This window comes from Pogona vitticeps, chromosome 3, assembly GCF_051106095.1.
Source record: "Pogona vitticeps strain Pit_001003342236 chromosome 3, PviZW2.1, whole genome shotgun sequence".
Taxonomy (NCBI): domain Eukaryota; kingdom Metazoa; phylum Chordata; class Lepidosauria; order Squamata; family Agamidae; genus Pogona; species Pogona vitticeps.
The window spans coordinates 240,184,747-240,202,633 of NC_135785.1; the positions used below are offsets into that span (position 1 = coordinate 240,184,747).

Sequence of the window (17,887 nt, forward strand, 5' to 3'; positions counted from 1 at the left end):
GAAAAGTATCAGTACAGTGATGGTCTTAATAGTGATCATGAAGGGTCTTTCAATGTCATTAGTAAGTAACAAACACCTTGAAGCATAAAGTAGCAGGTTAACGTATGGTGTCAACCCTGAGAAAAAGGGTTTACTGTAACCAAGGACATGGTTACAGTACTGAAATGAATCAAGAGCTGGATTAGGGTATTTGAAGTCAGTTCAAAGTCATGTGGTCTTTCTGTCAATGTGTGTGTCCTAAAGGAACAACTTGCAATCTGATTTTAAACTGTGCAGTGTATTCATGCAGGGGGCTACATGCCATTTTAAATCACTGTGTGTTAGAGATTGTAACCAGGAGTGAGCTGAGGTGGGAAGGGAGAAAGGGGACAAGGAAGAATCCATTCCCACCAACAGAGATGTTCACATATGTCAAATCGATTCAAATTAAATAAATTTGACATCTGAGTGGAAATAAAAGCTCCTCACTTCTGTTCAAAATAACACGATCCTCTGTCAAAACAATCCACTCTTCCATGTGCATTGTGTACTCACCCTTTTAAAAATCGATTTAAAGCATACTAAACCCAATTCAAATACACATTTATTCCTAATGTAACTGTGCTGTAAGCCAAATAAAAAAGTTTAGCCTCAAGAAAGAGAGAGAGAGAGAGAGAGCCAGCAGGGGCTGAAGTCAGAAGGGCAAGATAAAACAGAAATGCAAAAATCACAAGTCGAGAAACTACCAAAACAGTTGTCATGAAACATATCAAAATTTGGGTGGAAAGGCAAATTAACTTAGGAAATAACGAGATAAAAAGACTTTGAGAGGAAGAGAAAGGCCATAACATACGGTGCACAGTTGAAGACAAATCTCATGTTGCCAGTTCAGGTGAAAGGGAACTTCTAGGTCTGAAATGGAAGCCACTGATTTGAAGCTGAGCCCTGAAAGAGGGTCTTTATGTGCTTTCTTTTTTTCATCATTGTTCTTTCACTTTTAGTCTCCATAACATGGTGACATTTTTAGTAAGCCGGCCAAAAAGGGCACAAAAAGTATTCCTCGGTTAACTTAATAAATATTATCATTGCAAAATGGATGTTGGGATTTGTTTTATGAACAACATGGCTACCTCCATTTTGTTTTTTTGCTCTTGGCAGATATCAAATAATGCTGGACTGCTGGCAAGGAGATCCAAATGAAAGACCAAGGTTCTCACTGCTGGTGGAAAGATTAGGGGACTTGCTACAAGCTAATGTGGAACAGGTAAGCAGTAAAAATCTTACACACGTCTCCCTTCCATTTCCTCTTCTTCATTGGGGCTGTGCTTGATTCACAGTGTTTTCAGTGTAGAAAATTCCATGTTGAGACACTGGCATCTCCAGGTATTGCTGAGAGCCTCTTGTGCCCTTGGTGTGAGAGTCTGAGGGGCTGCTGGAAGCCAGCGTGTACAGAACTGAGAGGATCAATGGCTCAAGCAGTGGTATCTACTTCAACTTCATCTCCCTACGACCATGGCGTGGGCCAGAAAGCAGATTGCCATGGTGAAAAGCATGCTCCTTATGTGATGGGAGTAGGTGTCACACTCACCTATTATTGATGCTGGTCTGTAGGATTCTTCAGCAATGTGGAGGAGGAGGAGGACTCTTTCCCCCCTTCTTGCTATTGCAAGAGTAGGGCATTGTACTTGTAAAAGAGATGTGAGCTCTGCATTGTTTATATAAGGGTTGAAGAGTCGGGGGCCTTCAGATGTAGCTGGGTGGTGAATTCCAGATTCTCTGGTCACTGGTGTTGATGAAGTGCCACCGGCACCCTGAGCCTGGTTACTAGGCCCAGTTTCTGTACTATTTCTGTCTCCTTGATAATTTAATATCTTTATCTATACAGGATGGCAAAGATTACCTCCCTCTGAACACTATATTATCAGTAAATGCTGGGTTTGACCATTCTTGTCTGACATCCCCTAATCCTTATGAGACAAAAGGTGATTCAGTACCAGCCTTGAATTATGCGAGCATTGAGCCTTTGGGGTAAGACTGAGTTAAGACCTTTTACATACTCATTTAAGGTTGCTTAAGATATTATACATACAGCAGACTGATGAACAGGAGCGGGGTGTTGGTTGCTGGACCCAGACAGATGCAGCCTTTTTAACAACATAAGAGGAGCCATGCTGGATCAGGGCCTTTTGTCTAGAGGGGCGGGGTATAAGTCTAAATAAAGTAAAGTAAAGGCTAAGGGAGGCAAGGTGGGCTCCCTCTGTTGTCCTGCCACTGATAGGCAAAGACATTTTACGAAGGCTTTCACGGCCGGGATCTTATGGTTGTTGTGGGTTCTTCGGGCCCAAAAAACCCACAACAACCAAAAGACATTTTAATTCAGACAGGCTACCTTGCTGCTGAACACAATGAATCTGATCAGCTAGATTTTAACTATGCCTTTTACTTGTGTTTCTTAAAAACAGAATTGCTGTTATGTTGTTTTAGTTAAGATCCTGTTTTTAATCATCATTTTAGTATTGTGAGTCACTCTGAGCACTTTTTTTGGGTGAAAATGTGGGTATAAGTTAAACAAATGGCCAATTTTACCCAGTGTCCTGTTTCACACAGTGGCCAATCGAATGCTTCTAGAAAGCCCACAAGTGGAGTAGGAAGGCTATAGTGTTCCTCTTTGTGTCTCCCTGTCAGCCTCTCCTTCTGCCAGAGGCTGGACATAATCATGAATAGTTCGACTTTGGATGCAGCAGCTCTGAAAAATGCTATTGAGCTGCATCCAAATGAGTCTGCTTGGGTTTTCAGCCAATAATTTATCCTTATGGCATTTCCTCTGCCATTCCGTTTACCTTGAGTGATCATCTAGGACAATCTCTACATTTTGTTTCTCATCACAAAACCAACATCTTTTAGTTTTGTGCATTTTATGTTTTGTGATTTCTGGGTCTTTAGTAATCGCCATAGTAGTTCCTTGTTGTTTACCTTCTCACTCCTAAAGGTTCTTTCCAACCATCAAGACCATTATTCATGAATCTGAAAGTTGAGTCATGAATGTCTCTAATGCTATAGCTGAGCAATGTTTCTCTTTTGGATTCCTACTTCCAATAACTCTGCTGGCAGGGGAATTCTGGGCGTCATGACACCAAAACAGAAAGTTTGCCAGTGTTCTGCAATCCCTTTATAACAGCATCTGCACCTGTTGCCTTCGCCAATGTGTGTGGCAGTGGATTTCATAAATTACATGTCTTTTTTAATCAAACCAGCTTCTGCCTTTGCAACACAGTGGAAATACTTAAGCATCATTAAGCATCTTTTCAGGTAGAAATGGAAAGTGTAAACCTAGTTTACCCAAAACACTTCATAGGTGTCACAGGTATTCCTCTTGCTTTACTTTTCTCCCTGGTGAAGGTCTCTGCACTGCTCAGCTATTGCCATCTCTCTCACCAACTGAGGCTGGCGCAAGGAAAACCGTGTGCCTCCATTACCTAGAGGTCATGGTGATCTCAGTGTGATTTTGTATGGCATGAGAGATGGAATCAAGCCCATTTCAATCCAGACTCCATGCCACCAGGACAAGAAGTATGGTGTCTGCTAAGACATATCCACAAAGAGCAGTGAAATATATTGAAAGTCCTGTGATAGCCAATATCTACTCTCAGCTACAACAGATCTAACTAAATCAGTGGCATTTTCTTTAGTGTCATCATTCAACATTTTCCTAGTTCAATGGGTCTACTTTGGTGAAGGCTAGCGTTTGGATTTAAGCCATGGATTACAAAAAAAGAGGTTATGGGAAGTGCCATCCTCACTGAAATCACAGACCTATCAAGTCAATCATCCTGTCTCTAACAGCAGCCAAGCCAGATTATTCGAAAAAGCTCCCAGGTGGGCTAAGGATATTATCCATCCATGGCCTAATTGAGATCTATAGGCAGCAGTAAACATGTGACTTCAGTAAGATTAAGATATTGACTCTCTCATATGCAATTTGAGACAACTCCATCCTCCCCCAGTGAAAGACAGAGGACAGTAGGAGTGCCTTAATGGTGTCATCATCCATGTTTACAGGCTCACAAATGTTTTTTATTATACATCTGTCGTATGAATTCTTCTGACAAGCTTCTTCACTTCTCTCCTTTTTAACAAGATATGCGAATTCCTCCAAAATGAAGCCACCACAGAGGGTCAAGACCTTTGAGGAACTTTCACCCAAGAACAAATGTGGATGTGATGTAAGTCACAATTAATTCTTTTCAGTTAATTCCTGTCTTGTTCAGTTGGAAAATCTTTGTTATCCTTCCCTTCAAGATTCTGTAGGCTGATGTTATGGGTGTAGCAGTCTTTCTTGTAGTGTGGGAAACTTCTACATTAGTATCTGTCTCTTGACGTACATACTGTAAGCACTGCTTTAAAAAACAGTTTCTTATGAACTAGCAAATTGTTATCAGGTGCAAGAGACTATTATATTACTGGGATCTCAAAGCTGAATGCAGAACACATCCACACAATATGTGTGTTTTTGCTGTTCTAGTCCCAGCATACTGTGTTAGGAGGTAGCCTCTTTATTCACTTAATTTCTCTCCCATCCTTTCTTCAAGGAGCTGGCAGTTTGCACACATAAGGACATATATATTTGTATGTACAGAGAAGAGCAAGTTTCTCGCAACCTGAATGGCCTTGATTTACACATGTGGTGTATATGCCATCAAGTAACTCTATCTTATGCCAACCCTAATAGTGTTTTCGGTATGTGTGAGCTATTTTAGGAATGATTTGATCAGTGCCCTCTGCCCTCTTCCAATGAGTTCCTGTGGCTGAGCAGGGATTTGAAACCAGGGCCCGAGTCCTAGTTCATCACTATACTACACTGGCTGTCAGATGTGCTCTCAGCATGACTTATACATCATTATCATGTGCTGTCAAGTAAATTCTGAGTCATGGCAATCCTTTTCAGGGTTTTCTAGACAGAGAGTATTAAGAAGAAGTTTACCATTCCCTTCTTCTGAGGGTGCTCTGGGACTGTGAAGCTTGCCCAAGGCCACACAGGCTGGATCTTCTCCGACGAGGCACAGTGGAGTTGGAACTCCCAACTTACGCATACACTGGGATAAAAGTGGAAATAACCCAACTTTCTTTCAAAGCCAATATGATTTTTGGAAAGGGCCCACCCACCTGCAGTCCTAAGACATACTTAGGACAGGTTCCCCCCAAGCCCTCCCATTTAAATGGGAACAACAGAGGCAAAGTCACTCCATTATGAGAGGAGGAAGAAGCAGAAAAGCCAGCTCTTGTAGTAGCTCTTATCAGAAGCACATTTCCCAAGAGCCACTAGGACCTTCCCTGGCTCGGCGTCCAGCAGTACACCAAAAGTGGGAAAGGAAACCTGCCCCTGTTTCTATCTGCCTTTTGCTTCCCTTACTGCAGCTGCAACACTGTTGCCACCCCCCATTGCAACATCTGGTAAATGCAGAAGGTTTAGTGACTGAGAAGATCAGGGATGGGGCTCATGGCTAGCTGCATGTAATGCAGATTCTCTCCCACCCCCAATATGGTTGTTGTTTTAAGAGTTATTTGAACCTCTGAAGCTTTCAGCTGAGCATAAGCTTGGCAAACTCTGATAGTACCTCCTAACATGTATAGGTCCGTTATGGTGTTGTTGTGTGCTGTCAAGTTGGGGCCAACTTATAGCAACCCTAACAGGTCCCTAAGTAAGATATTTAAGGAGTGGCCTTACCAGTTCCACCCTCTCAGTGAGCTTCTAGGACTGAGCCATTATATCACAGATATAATGATACAATATAATTATATCATAGGACCATTATATCATAGATTAATTTTAATATCTGACCATATGGGGGGAAAGGGAAAAGAAATGAAGTTTTAGACAAAGAGCATTTATCACCTATTCACTTAACAGTTCGTGGTTGGTTTGTTTTTGTTGTCCCACTATGACCAGTATCCTGTTAGTGGAGAACCATGTGCTTTCAAGTCATGCAAAGGGGAATCCATTATCCCCTTGCATAAGAAGAAATCCCTCTTTGAAGTTGCTCCAAGTTGGAGATGGGGAGGGGAGACGGTAGAGCACTTCAAATCTGAAGCCGCTGTGCTGTGTGAAAAGGTTGTTCACCTGTAATTGTTTGCCACAGTTGATTAAGCCACCTCTCTTGTAATTCAACATACTCTTGCTGCATTATAAAAAGAACAAGACATAGAAAAGCCAGCTTTGCGTGTACTGAAATTCTGTATATAAATTCTACAGACATTATTTTTGGGTATAAGTTACTTAGCTTAGGCTTGTCACACTGGCACAAACAGGGGTGACCCACAACCAACCTGCACAACTGAAACTCTTGTTTTCTTTCAGGCTGACCGAGTAAGCAATGGAATAGCTTGGCCTTTGGAAGAGCTGAAACGTTTTACATGGACAGGAAGTAAACAAAAGCAAACTTTCTCTGGGTATGGAAATCAAGCTATAGTTCATTCTTTCACAGAGGCAACTAAATGGAAAGTTTTGCCAGAACTTCTACTGTGATTAAAAAAAAATAGAACGAAAGGCAGCAGCTGAAAAGATGAATTGTTCTAGCAGGGGTTTGCTCTTTACCTCTCACTTTACCCCTGCTATTCTCCTCAGCCAAACCAACCCTCCCTGCTTTAAGATGCTGCTGGCCCCACTGGACGAATATATATGTGTCACACAACAATTTGTGTCCTAAATTCAATAGGTAGTCCCCACTAATGTGATGCTGGCACCATACAGTAACTGAATCAACAAGTCAGCTCTAGTTGGGACTAGCAATTTGATTTGACCTATATTTGTTGCTCCATGGGGCAAATATCAACACTAGGGGTAGATCATCAAAAATATTGGAGAAGGGGATGTTTTGGCTTTTCCTCCCCTGGTCTCTACCTTGTTCTTGTTATTCCACTTTTAAGAACAAGACCCAGTTAAAATATCTCACACTCCCATCTAGCTTGGCTGAAAACAGGTCTGTGAGTTCCTGTTTCACAAAGACTTCATACCATTGTCACCAGCCCCTTTTGCACAGTCATGTGGGGCAAAAAAAATTCATATAATAGCACCAGTAACCCATGGCAAGGGCAAATGTTTTCTGGCCTGAAGTAACACACAAGCATGCCCATGCTATGTATTTCGTTCTCTTTTTAAATGTATATGGTTCCAGAAAAAGTGGGGTTCTGATAGCTGACAAGATTATAAAACAGGTACTTAAAATACTCAAGAAGCTCAAAACACAATCAAATTCAAAGCAGTTCAAAAAGCACAACCATTAAAAGAACGGGACCCACCCATTTACATGGTGTAGGCCCAGGCTCTGGGAAGTACTCTTGGTTTTCAGATATTGAGGGAGTCCCTTCTCTCAGTCCTACCTGCCTTACACCTGTGGTGAGGGTACAAAGAGAGGGCTTTTTTAGGTGGTTGCTCCCACTCCCTGAGGAGGTGGGCTGGGATAGCCACAGCCTATTGTCCTTCTAGCCATAGGCAAATATCTTTTTTGTTCATGTAAACGGGCTACCTGCTGATGAAAAGGTTTTTAATGAAGGGTGCGGTTCTTTTTTTACTGGGTTATCGCCACCCCCCCCCAATGTTTCTTCCATTTGTTTTGAATTATTTTGATTCAGCAAATGCTTTGATATGTTTAGCTGCATTTTAATATCATTTACAATGGTTTTGGCTGTTTGTTAATCATTTTGTAAGCAGCCTTAAATCCCTTTATTGGGAGTATGTCTGCAAGTAAAATCCCTTCCTTAGATCTGGCCTGGTGCAAAAAGGCCACCTACATGAAAACATCTTTGCTGATGATGGAAGGATAACAGCAAGAGATCCAGCTTGGCCTTCCTTGTAAGGCAGCTCCATGGCTAGAGTGTAGTCAACATATAGAACAAAGCTTTATTTTTCATGCTCTCTCTCTCTCTCTCTCTCTCTCTCTCTCTCTCTCTCTCTCTCTCTCTCTGTGTGTGTGTGTGTGTGTGTGTGTGTGTGTGTTTGTGTGTGTGTGTGTGTGTGTGTGTGTGTGTGTGTGTGAGAGAGAGAGAGAGAGAGAGAGAGAGAGAGAGAGAGAGAGAGAGAGAGAGAGCACACAGTTTAGAGAACGTCCACATTTCCTCTTTCCATTTCATGACTCAGCACTCAGACGTAATCAAAATGAGACACAGAGGCTCAGGGGGCGATAATAGCAACCATGACAATGAAGGGGTGCAGGAGTGTTGTTTCTTTTCCTGCTCTGAGTCTCTCATGATGCAATGGTAAAACTGCTGTACTGCAGTCAAAATTGTGTTCACAACCTGTGGTTCAATCCCAGGTTCACTCAGCCTTCCATCCTTCCAAGGTCTATGAGTATCCAGCTTGCTGGGAGGGAGGCAATGTGTAGCCTGCATAGTTAACTTGTAAACCACCCAGAGAGTGGTTTAAGTGCTATGGGGTGGTATATAAAGCAAAGCAAAGCACAAGCTGGGTACTCATTTTACCGACCTCGGAAGGATAGAAGGCTGAGTCAACCTTGAGCCGTTACCTGGGATTGAACCCTAGGTCATGAGCACAGTTTTGGCTGCAGTACAGTGGTTTAACCACTGCACCACGAGGCTCACACTTTGCATTTTTTTCCTTGTTAGCCACTTTCCTCTGCCTGGCTTCTACCTAGGGACTAAGCACTTGCCAATGAAAAGAGTGGGCCTTGCAGGAATTATTTCTCAGTTGCAAAAGCCCTATATGTTACCTGGCCATCTAAAAGTGGATGACTACTACTTACTTTGGATATGAGAGCTTCTTAGAGGCCTGAGACATCATTGTCAAAATTTGTTCACAGTAGACTTACGGTGTCAGTCCAAATGGTGGTATATAATTGTATTTAATTTATAAATTGCTAGAAACGTGTTGTATATATTTATCATATAATTAATCTTTCTTTGCTTGCAGCCTCCAGTCTTCCAAGAAAAGCAAGGAATTGATCCTCTGTGACCCAACCAAGCTGAACATCTACAGTTTCAGCTGTGGCCATATCAGTGATGTCATTCAGCCTTCAACCTATAATGGTTTCACATGGGAAGGGAAGCCTGTAAAGGGTTTTCCTCCATCCAGTTATAACTCTGAAGTTCGATATTCCACTCCACCTGTTTAGCAAAGGACTTCTTCTCACTTCTCAAAGCAGCTGCTCATTGATGGAGTTGCACTTCTCTGTTAACCCCATTTAGCAACTGGACAGTGCTTAGAGCTGCTTGCTGATTCAGTATTATCTATGCAAACAATGAAAGACTTTTTCTATGAAGCATCAGAGGCAACTCTCTCTACAAATTGCATCTACTCTGGCACACGCTCTCATCCCACAGCAGAAATGTTAGACCTGTATAACTGGAACAAGGGGAGAGAGGCTTGCTGCAAGGGAAGAAGCCTTTTTGTAATGTGCTGGCCCTGCTCAGTGTCTCAGTTACACATTGTTGTACTGGCCCATACAATGCAATGGAGGAGCAGTGAGATTAACAAAACAGAAGCTGCTTCCAACCTATTCCTGAGGACCACGTTGTATTTCCACCAAATTTGCCTATTTCTGTGTATGGCCCCCCATCTTTCCCCAATAATCACAACTCAGAGTCATTCCAATAATGGATACATGGGTGATAGTGGGATAACAATACTAAACTGCTATGTTGCCCTAGTGTTTGAATGGGCAATTCTGTTGGTCTGCCCACATCTTTCTTGGAATTATCTTTACTATTCCTCCCCCCCCCCAAATCTGGGGATTACTGCAAAAACCTTCAAGAGCTGTTGAGGTACTGTAGATGTGGGGGCATTATCAGAGTATAGCAATTTAGCAAATATCACTGGCGAAGTACAACTGCATATTAGTGAACATTATAAAATGAATTTATTACATTAACAGTAATGTATGAGTTTAGATTTAAAATATTGACCCTAAATGAGGGGGGGGGAACCCAAACTCTCTCATCAGGCAAATAACCGTAATCTGAAACACTGATGTCACTCATTATAATAATGTAAGTTAACAACTTTGAAAGTTGCTGTTGAAAATGCATGGGCCACTAATTAATTTTTACCAAATTACTTCCAATAGAAAATATTCCACAGGCAAGAAACGATGTTGCCTCCAAGGTGGGGGGAGGCACAATACAATGGCCAAATGTTTTAGTGAAAAAAGCCTGCATGGACAAGAGCAGTCACGCAACATCGCTCTGGGTGGTAGCACTTCATGAGAGCTGTGCTGCGCACGCAATTTCACAATCAGTATAGAAATAGGGGTAGGAAGGTCTACCCATCTGATGTGGGGAAACGTCTGTGATGGCTCTTTGGGTTCCATGTTTCCCCAGCAAAATTCTGACCACTTGTTTATACTTCCACTGACACAGATTTCCTCCAAAGAATTCTGGGAATTTAATTCTTTAAAGATCTTGAACTCTCTTCTAGACAGCCTTAAAACCTCCAGACTTAATATTCCAGTGGACATAAAATAGTTTTTTTCACCAGTGGTCTATGAACAGCTATGTTCTGTGGAAGCTGGAGTGTAGGGACTGAGGTAAAGTTCAGGAAAAACAAACAAACACAGATCCTGTTAAAAAGCAATTAACTGGTTCATATAGAGAGAGCAAAAATTAAGGCATATTTATCATTATTATTATACATTTATTATTACCGATATGCAACACTAGTACCAGAACTGCTGCACTGATGCAGCGCCATGCTATGCAGTTCTTTTCCTTTTCTTGGCACAGAATACCAGCACTGTAGAATGAGGCAGTGCTGTAAAACTGAAAACTGCCATCATTGCTTAAAAGTGGCCAAAATGCTGGTGCAGCCAACTGCACTGAAATGGAGACTAAAGTGCACAAACAGCATCTGAGAATTAACTGGTTCACCACAGGCTTCTTTGTACACACATCTTATTGGCATCATATTAACTGAAAACTGTGGAATGTTATACAATTGGGGAACACAGCACTCTGATTATTTCCATTCTTTTTCCTCTTTCACGCACTGGGTCCTCATGACGGTAATCTAAGGTTGAGTGTTGGCAAGCAACATCTAACTATCTAACCCTCCCTTTTAGAGCAGGAGCTGAGCACCACTGTCCATTGATTAAGTGGAACTTAGTACAGTACTTACCTTAGCTGTATACACTGTTCTTCGTTATGCACACTGAAAAATCTTTATAGTCAGCAAATTATATAATGAATGCAATCTGCAGAGCCTTTATTCAGTGCGACATTTGAATATCCGTATCACATCTTAATTCTATTACTTTTTAAACTAAGAGAATACAGAATTCTCTAGATACACACATCTTTATTATAGTATAGCCTGCTTTTATATGCCAGTTCCAAGTGACAACACAGGGAGCAATTATCCACCCAACCTGCTACAGCTGCAACTATGCATATAGTATTCAAAGGCCAGTTAAGATGTGTCTGAAAGACCTGCTGAATCCAATGTTATTGCTGCTATCACACAAATATGGCAATTATTTAGTGCTAAGAGTATGCTGCTAAATTCATTTATTCTAAGGGATGGGTAGTATAATAGGAACATTGTTTTGGTTCACCAATAAACCACAAAGTGAAATACCGAATGTTGGTCATGATAAAATTCCAGTGAACACAATGAAATTTAAAGGAGGATCCCTCAAATGGATCCATTGTTTCTCATGGAACTTTGTTATAACTAACTGTAGCTGCATCAAGGCTAACAGATTGCAGCTAAACCCCACCCCCAACTGGGAATGGGTTGATATAAACATTTGAGTACATGTGCCTTTTTACAATTTTCCTGCTTCTGAAACCTGGAAGCTTGTAAGCACACCAGTCATCTTTTGATCCACAATTCTCTTATCAAAGACACTGAAGAAAGGAAGAACTAGAGAATGAAAAGATTAGCTTCTTCTACAAGGAGCATATTAGTAGCTGTAAATATACTTTTTTTCCAACTAAAATCACATGGTTTTAATAAACCACCTGAAATTACTCTTTAAAATAATTTTTTTACTAAAGATAACTGGATGTAAATAACGCACAACTGCAGCTAAACTTTAAAATATATTTTCATGCACATTTTCTAAACTTTCACAATAAAATTTGTTTGCAAACTTTTCTTGAAAGAGTGGTATTTTGCCTGTGTGAATTATCTGCACATATGCTACTATGCCTGTTAATAATCTATGCATATGCTACAGAAGAGTGTTGTAGAGCTAACTAGTCCTAGTTTGGGGCAAAAATTACTAGTATTTTTATTGAATAACCTAAATATTTTTTAACAACCACATACATTATCTCAAAGAATTCACTGTACTCTATGGGTAGGGCTTACAATGTGAAGAGATGCCTTTATATTGAGTCTCTATTACATGAGTTCACACATCTATGCTCTTCTTCATGGCTCCTGAGCAGGATGTACATTGGTAGCTTCACAGCTAGAGATGAAGCCTCTGTGACTCTCAATATGTCACATTAAGGCTGCAATCAGACTAGAAAAGTGTTCCCCTTCTTTCTCTCATCTCCTGCTACCTGTATAGTTGCACATTGTGGTCACATGGCATATATCCTGTGATAATGGTTCATACATTTTTTTTACCTTTCCACTTTTTGGGGGGTCAGTTAGATGCAGTACATTCATCTACACCTTTCAAGCAGGATATACCCCCTTTCTTGTGCCCTTCTCTGCCCCATTTCCCCTTTTTAAAAAAATTTGTGTGGTTACACAGCTGTGTCAGCAAAATACCCTTGCTGACCACGTACTGATCTGGGCCACTTCTTCCTATTTCTGTGCTTCATTACCCTCTATAGAGAACCCACAGCGCACTGCAGTGGTGGTCAAAAGACAACAGGGGGAGTGATGCTTTGTATTTGACAGAAGCATACCGACAAGCTGACATTCCTGTTTGAAAATTACTTTTTTAAAAATGAAGGGACTAGAACGAGAGTGGGTGAGGGAGGTGGGGCTGCACACCAGATGCATAGGAAATGAATTGGTTTTGTAGTACACACTCAATGGAATGTAATTTGTATTGCATGGTGAAACATGGAATAAATATAGTAGTATCCTTCTAGTGGGCTGGATTTGATGCAGTGATGGGGGGGAGGAATCAGTAATGGCCCTGCATAATCTGAACCCCAAAAAGGGGCTGAAATTCACAAGGAGTAACTTGAAAACATTTTGCTGGTGTGACCACAGTCTAAGCCAACTCCCACAATCTCTGACTGCTGGATTTGTTGGCTGGACTTCAGCTCAGTGGCCTTCAACATTATTGGGTATCGAAATATACCAAAGAATTTCAGAAGAAAACCAAGTTATGCTTCATAGATTAGAGAAGTGATTCTCAATGTAGGGCAGTCCAGGTGTTCTCAGACTACAACTCCCAGAAACCCCAGCCAGCACAGCTATTAGTGAGTCTTTGATTGTGTGGATCATGAAAAGCTATGGAGTGTTCGAAAAGAAATGGGAATGCCACAACAGTTGACTGTCCTGATGCATAATGTATACTCTGGACAAAAGGCTACTGTTGTTAGGACAAAATATGGAGAAACAGAGTGGTTTCCAATTAACAAAGGTGTCAGGCAAGAGTGTATTTTGTCTCCCTATTAGTTCATTCTGAACACAGAACACATCATACAGGAAGGTAGATTTGATTCCAGTGAAGGAGACATGAATACTGGTAGAAGCAACTTGAACAATTTGAGATGAAAACATATTATGAGCAGAAAATAGCAATGACTTGAAATGATTATTGCTGAAGATTACAAAAGAAGTGAAAACAGTTGAACATTAAGACAACAATCACGAGTAGAGAAGAATGATGTAACTTTAACATTGGGAATGAAGACATCAATATAGCTGATTTTCTTTTTTATATATAATTTTTTTATTTTCCAACATAGAATTTACAAATATACAAAGACATTATGTATGAATAAAACAAACCATTTTAGAGCTTAATCTACAATCTTATTTACTATTACATTTCTTCCATTTTTATCTTCTCCATATTGTTCATTTTAGTTCTATTTATTACATTACTTTTGCTTTCCACCAATCATAAAATGCATTCCAGTTTAAGTAATAAATTGATTTTTCTTGTCCTTTTAATATCTTTGTTAATCATTTCTGCACATTCTAATTTTTTTTAATGATCATGTCATCCTTTGGTGGATCTCCCTCCTTTCAGACCTGTGCCCATATTAATCTAGCTGCTGTCAGAACATGTGATACAGAATTAAATAGTAGCTTTGCCTATTTATATTATTTGGTAATAATCCCAATAAGAAAATTTCTGATTTGAATTCCATTTCTTGTTTAATCATTTAATTCACATATGTATTTTAATCCAATATTTTCTTGCTATATCACATGTCCACCATACATGGTAGTAAGTTCCTTCTTGCTTTTTACATTCCAACATTTATTTGAAACATTTACAAAGATTTTTGCAAGTCTGGATGGAGGGAGATGCCATCTATAGAACATTTTGTATAAATTTTCTTTATAGGAAGTTGCTAATGTTAACTTGAGATTTTTTTTGTCCACCTTTGTTCCCATTTTTCTAATTCTATACTGTATCCAAAGTTTTTGGCCCATTTTAACATTGTCTCCTTATCTTCTTCGTCTTGTGTGTCTCATTGCAATAAGAATTTGTAGTTTTTAAATTTGTTGTTTTTCTGCAGTGAATAATATTCTATCAAATATTGTATGTTCTTTATAGAATCCTATTTTAACTTTAATTTTTCCCCAGATTTTTAACAAAGCGTTCCTTATTATATTTCTTTCAAAATATTTGTGTGTTTTGGTTTTTCCATACCATAAAAAGGCATGCCAGCCTGCTTGCAAATCATGTCCCTCTAGGTATAATATTCTCTTGTTTTTTAGCTTTATTGATTCCTTAATCCACGTTAAAGCGCTTGCTTGATAATATAAATTCCAATTTGGCACTAAATCCTCCTCTTTCTTTTGATTCTTGGCCTCTTCTTTTGCCATATGAACTTTGCAACTAACATATTTAATTCTTCAAAAAATTTCTGTTCTAATTTGATTGGTAAGTTCTGAAGAAGGAAGATTACTTTTGGAAGAATTTTCATTTTCACCGTTGCGATTTTACCTAAAAATGATAATTGTGATTTCTCCCATCTTTCCAACTCTTGTTTGATCTGTCCAAGACGTTTCACATAATTATCTTCTTTCAGGGAGGAACATTTAGCCGTCAAGTTCATTTCTAAATACTTTTACTTTTTTGTTATTTGAATTTCTGTATTTGAGATGGGTTGTCTTTTGTTTTTAGGTTAGATTTTTAGTTAAAAATTTTGTTTTGTCTTGATTAATTTTTAATCCATCTACCTTGCCATATTCCTTAATTTGTTGGGAGTAAAATTGGGGCTGTTTTTATTGGGTTCTCTAAAATAAAGACCAAGTCATCTGCAAATGCTTGAAGTTTATAGATTTCATCTTTGATCTTTGTTCCTCGTATTCCTTTGTTTCTCCTAACTTCTCTAGTCAATGTTTCTAATGAGAGAATAAACAACAATGGGGAGAGTGGACAGCCTTGTTGTGTTCCTTTTGTAATCTCAATTTTAGGTGTTCCTTCTCCATTTACAATTATTTTTGCTGTTTGTTTCATATAAATTGCTTCTATCATATTTCAAAAATGTTGACCAAAGTCCATATAGTTGAAAGATTTTCTACACCTTGTTTTAACTGATAATGCAAATAGAGACTGCAGCCAAAAAATTACAAAACTGAGATGCAGACGGGCAGGTAAAAACCTGCAGAAGACGGCCAAACAGCCCGAAAAACCTACAACAACCAAAGAGGAAGACTTAACACAAGGCAAAGTCACTTAGTAAGAGAATCCACAATATTTATTTTGCAATACATGAGCAGGGCTGTTAAAGACAGGACTTTCTGAAGGCTCATAATGAATGCGGTTTCTCTAGGTCAGAAGCAACTTGATGTCCTATTACAGCATTCACAATTTTAAGCAGACATCCTCCTCACACAATTTTAAGTGCATAAGGGCCCAAGAATTTGCTACAGTATCCTCCTGCCAGTTGTGTCTCATCAACCTGGTTAAGGGGGAAATGCTTATGAGAAGGGATCCTATTATAGTTATACAGCTTTGCTGCTTGGATTTGCGAGGCTCATGACAAGGATGCAGCAAAAGGAGCAAAACTATCATGCATTGTTTGCCCTTTTCTTATTCTGTTTGTATGAAAAGAACACTTAAAGGAAGATACTGGCATGGGTATATTGAAGTCATTCATTGAAGTATTCAAAGCAAATTCTGTCAACCTCATTTCACTGGTGTGCGATCATGACCCACATTGATTGGTTCTGGAGGGTATCTTCCAAATGGTTCGAGCTACAACTTCCACCCAATGATCAGCAGTGATGGAAGCTGTTATCTACTACATCTTGGGGACATCAACATACCTACCCCTGATCTAGTGGACAACAATTTCAATCTTTTAGGCCTTGAGATCCCATGATAATCAGCCGGAATTGTCTGTGGTTCAGAAGACTGTAGATTTGATTTTGTATGGTTGACAACTGATGTTTTCTATTGTTGCAATTATATTTGTCACTGTTGCATCATTATTTTCACAGATCTTTACTTTGATATATTCCCAGCATTGTAACAGAAAATGAAACATCACTTGCCCCAATTGATGTCATTGTTAATTCCAGAATCTTCTAACATATGTACCAGTAGTTTTGGATGCTTTGCCTATCAACACAACTGCTTCATGGTTCTTCTAGACTCTCTAGTTTGGTATAGGGGTCAGACCAAAGATACAGACAGAATACTGTATATTAATTGTAGATGTTTGGATTCAACTTGCTTAGCAGTGTCAGAAATTATTGCTGTTTGATTCTGAGATACGTTCATGAATGAACTAACAGGGAGATAAAACATCACCTGTCACAAAAAGTGACTGAAGACCTGTAGATTGCACATGGAAATACTGGCTGCCTATTAGGAAGTCATAATCCAATTAGTCCTAGTCAGATTACTTATTTTTTGATGTATGTCACACAAGAAGTATTTTATCCCCTTCCTCCACTTAATGGACTGTGCAACATAGGTTACAAACAGCCTCCGGACCATTTAAATAGAAAGCAGTAGTATGGGTAAGGCAACACATCATATATGCCTGGAAAAAGGCAACACTGACTAAAATGTTATTGCACGTGTATAATTCTATAATGGAAACTGCCTACATCTTGGTGGCAAATTCCTGCTTACTAATGTGGTGATGGTTGCACACACTTAGGGCTGCAACCAGCAACTCAATGAGCATAATGCAAGTGCAAATATCCAATACGATTCTCACCAACATCTTAGCACTACACTTGCGTTAGGATCATTGCAAAGAGCTTTGGGGAATGATTCAATTTGAACCCAGATTACAGAAAAACAACATATATCTAGCTAGCTTGATTCCAAAACATACTTGAAGAACAAATTTAGGCATATCTATTTGCAAGTAAGTCCAACTGATTTCTGTGAAGAGGCATACAGAATTTTAGCCTATATGAGTCACTATTATGTAGAAGAACGTCCTAAGCTAAGAGCTGTGGGACAGTAGAATAGACAACATGAGAAATGGCGGATTCTCATTATGTTTAAACAGAATTTGGATGGGCATTTGTCTTGGACTTTTAGATACGGATTAGTGAACTAGAAGAACTGGACTAGATGGCCCTTGGGTATTCTTCCAGCTCTACAAATCTGTGATGGAGGGCATGGGCAGGACCAACACAAGTAGGAGTACTGAAGGGACTATAAGGATGAGAAGAGTTTTCACTTCTATAGCATTTCAAATTCTCAGAGCACCTTAGTCTAATTTAAAAGCCATATTGAAATTATCCTTTCCAAAGTTAGCTACTATAAATTTAAAAATACAAGGT

General features: G+C 39.6%; 1 protein-coding gene across 1 annotated transcript in view; it reads left to right on the top strand.

Moving 5' to 3' along the window:
* Positions 1-12,082, top strand: part of FLT1 (fms related receptor tyrosine kinase 1) — a 139,421-nt gene extending 127,339 nt beyond the window's left edge. Inside the window, exons 26-30 of the mRNA XM_072993748.2 lie at positions 1,138-1,243; positions 1,865-2,007; positions 4,118-4,202; positions 6,335-6,426; positions 8,903-12,082. Coding sequence (XP_072849849.2) covers positions 1,138-1,243; positions 1,865-2,007; positions 4,118-4,202; positions 6,335-6,426; positions 8,903-9,104 — 628 coding nt within the window. The 3' untranslated portion in view covers positions 9,105-12,082. The remainder of the gene's footprint in view (positions 1-1,137; positions 1,244-1,864; positions 2,008-4,117; positions 4,203-6,334; positions 6,427-8,902) is intronic.
* The last annotated feature ends 5,805 nt before the right edge of the window (positions 12,083-17,887 follow it).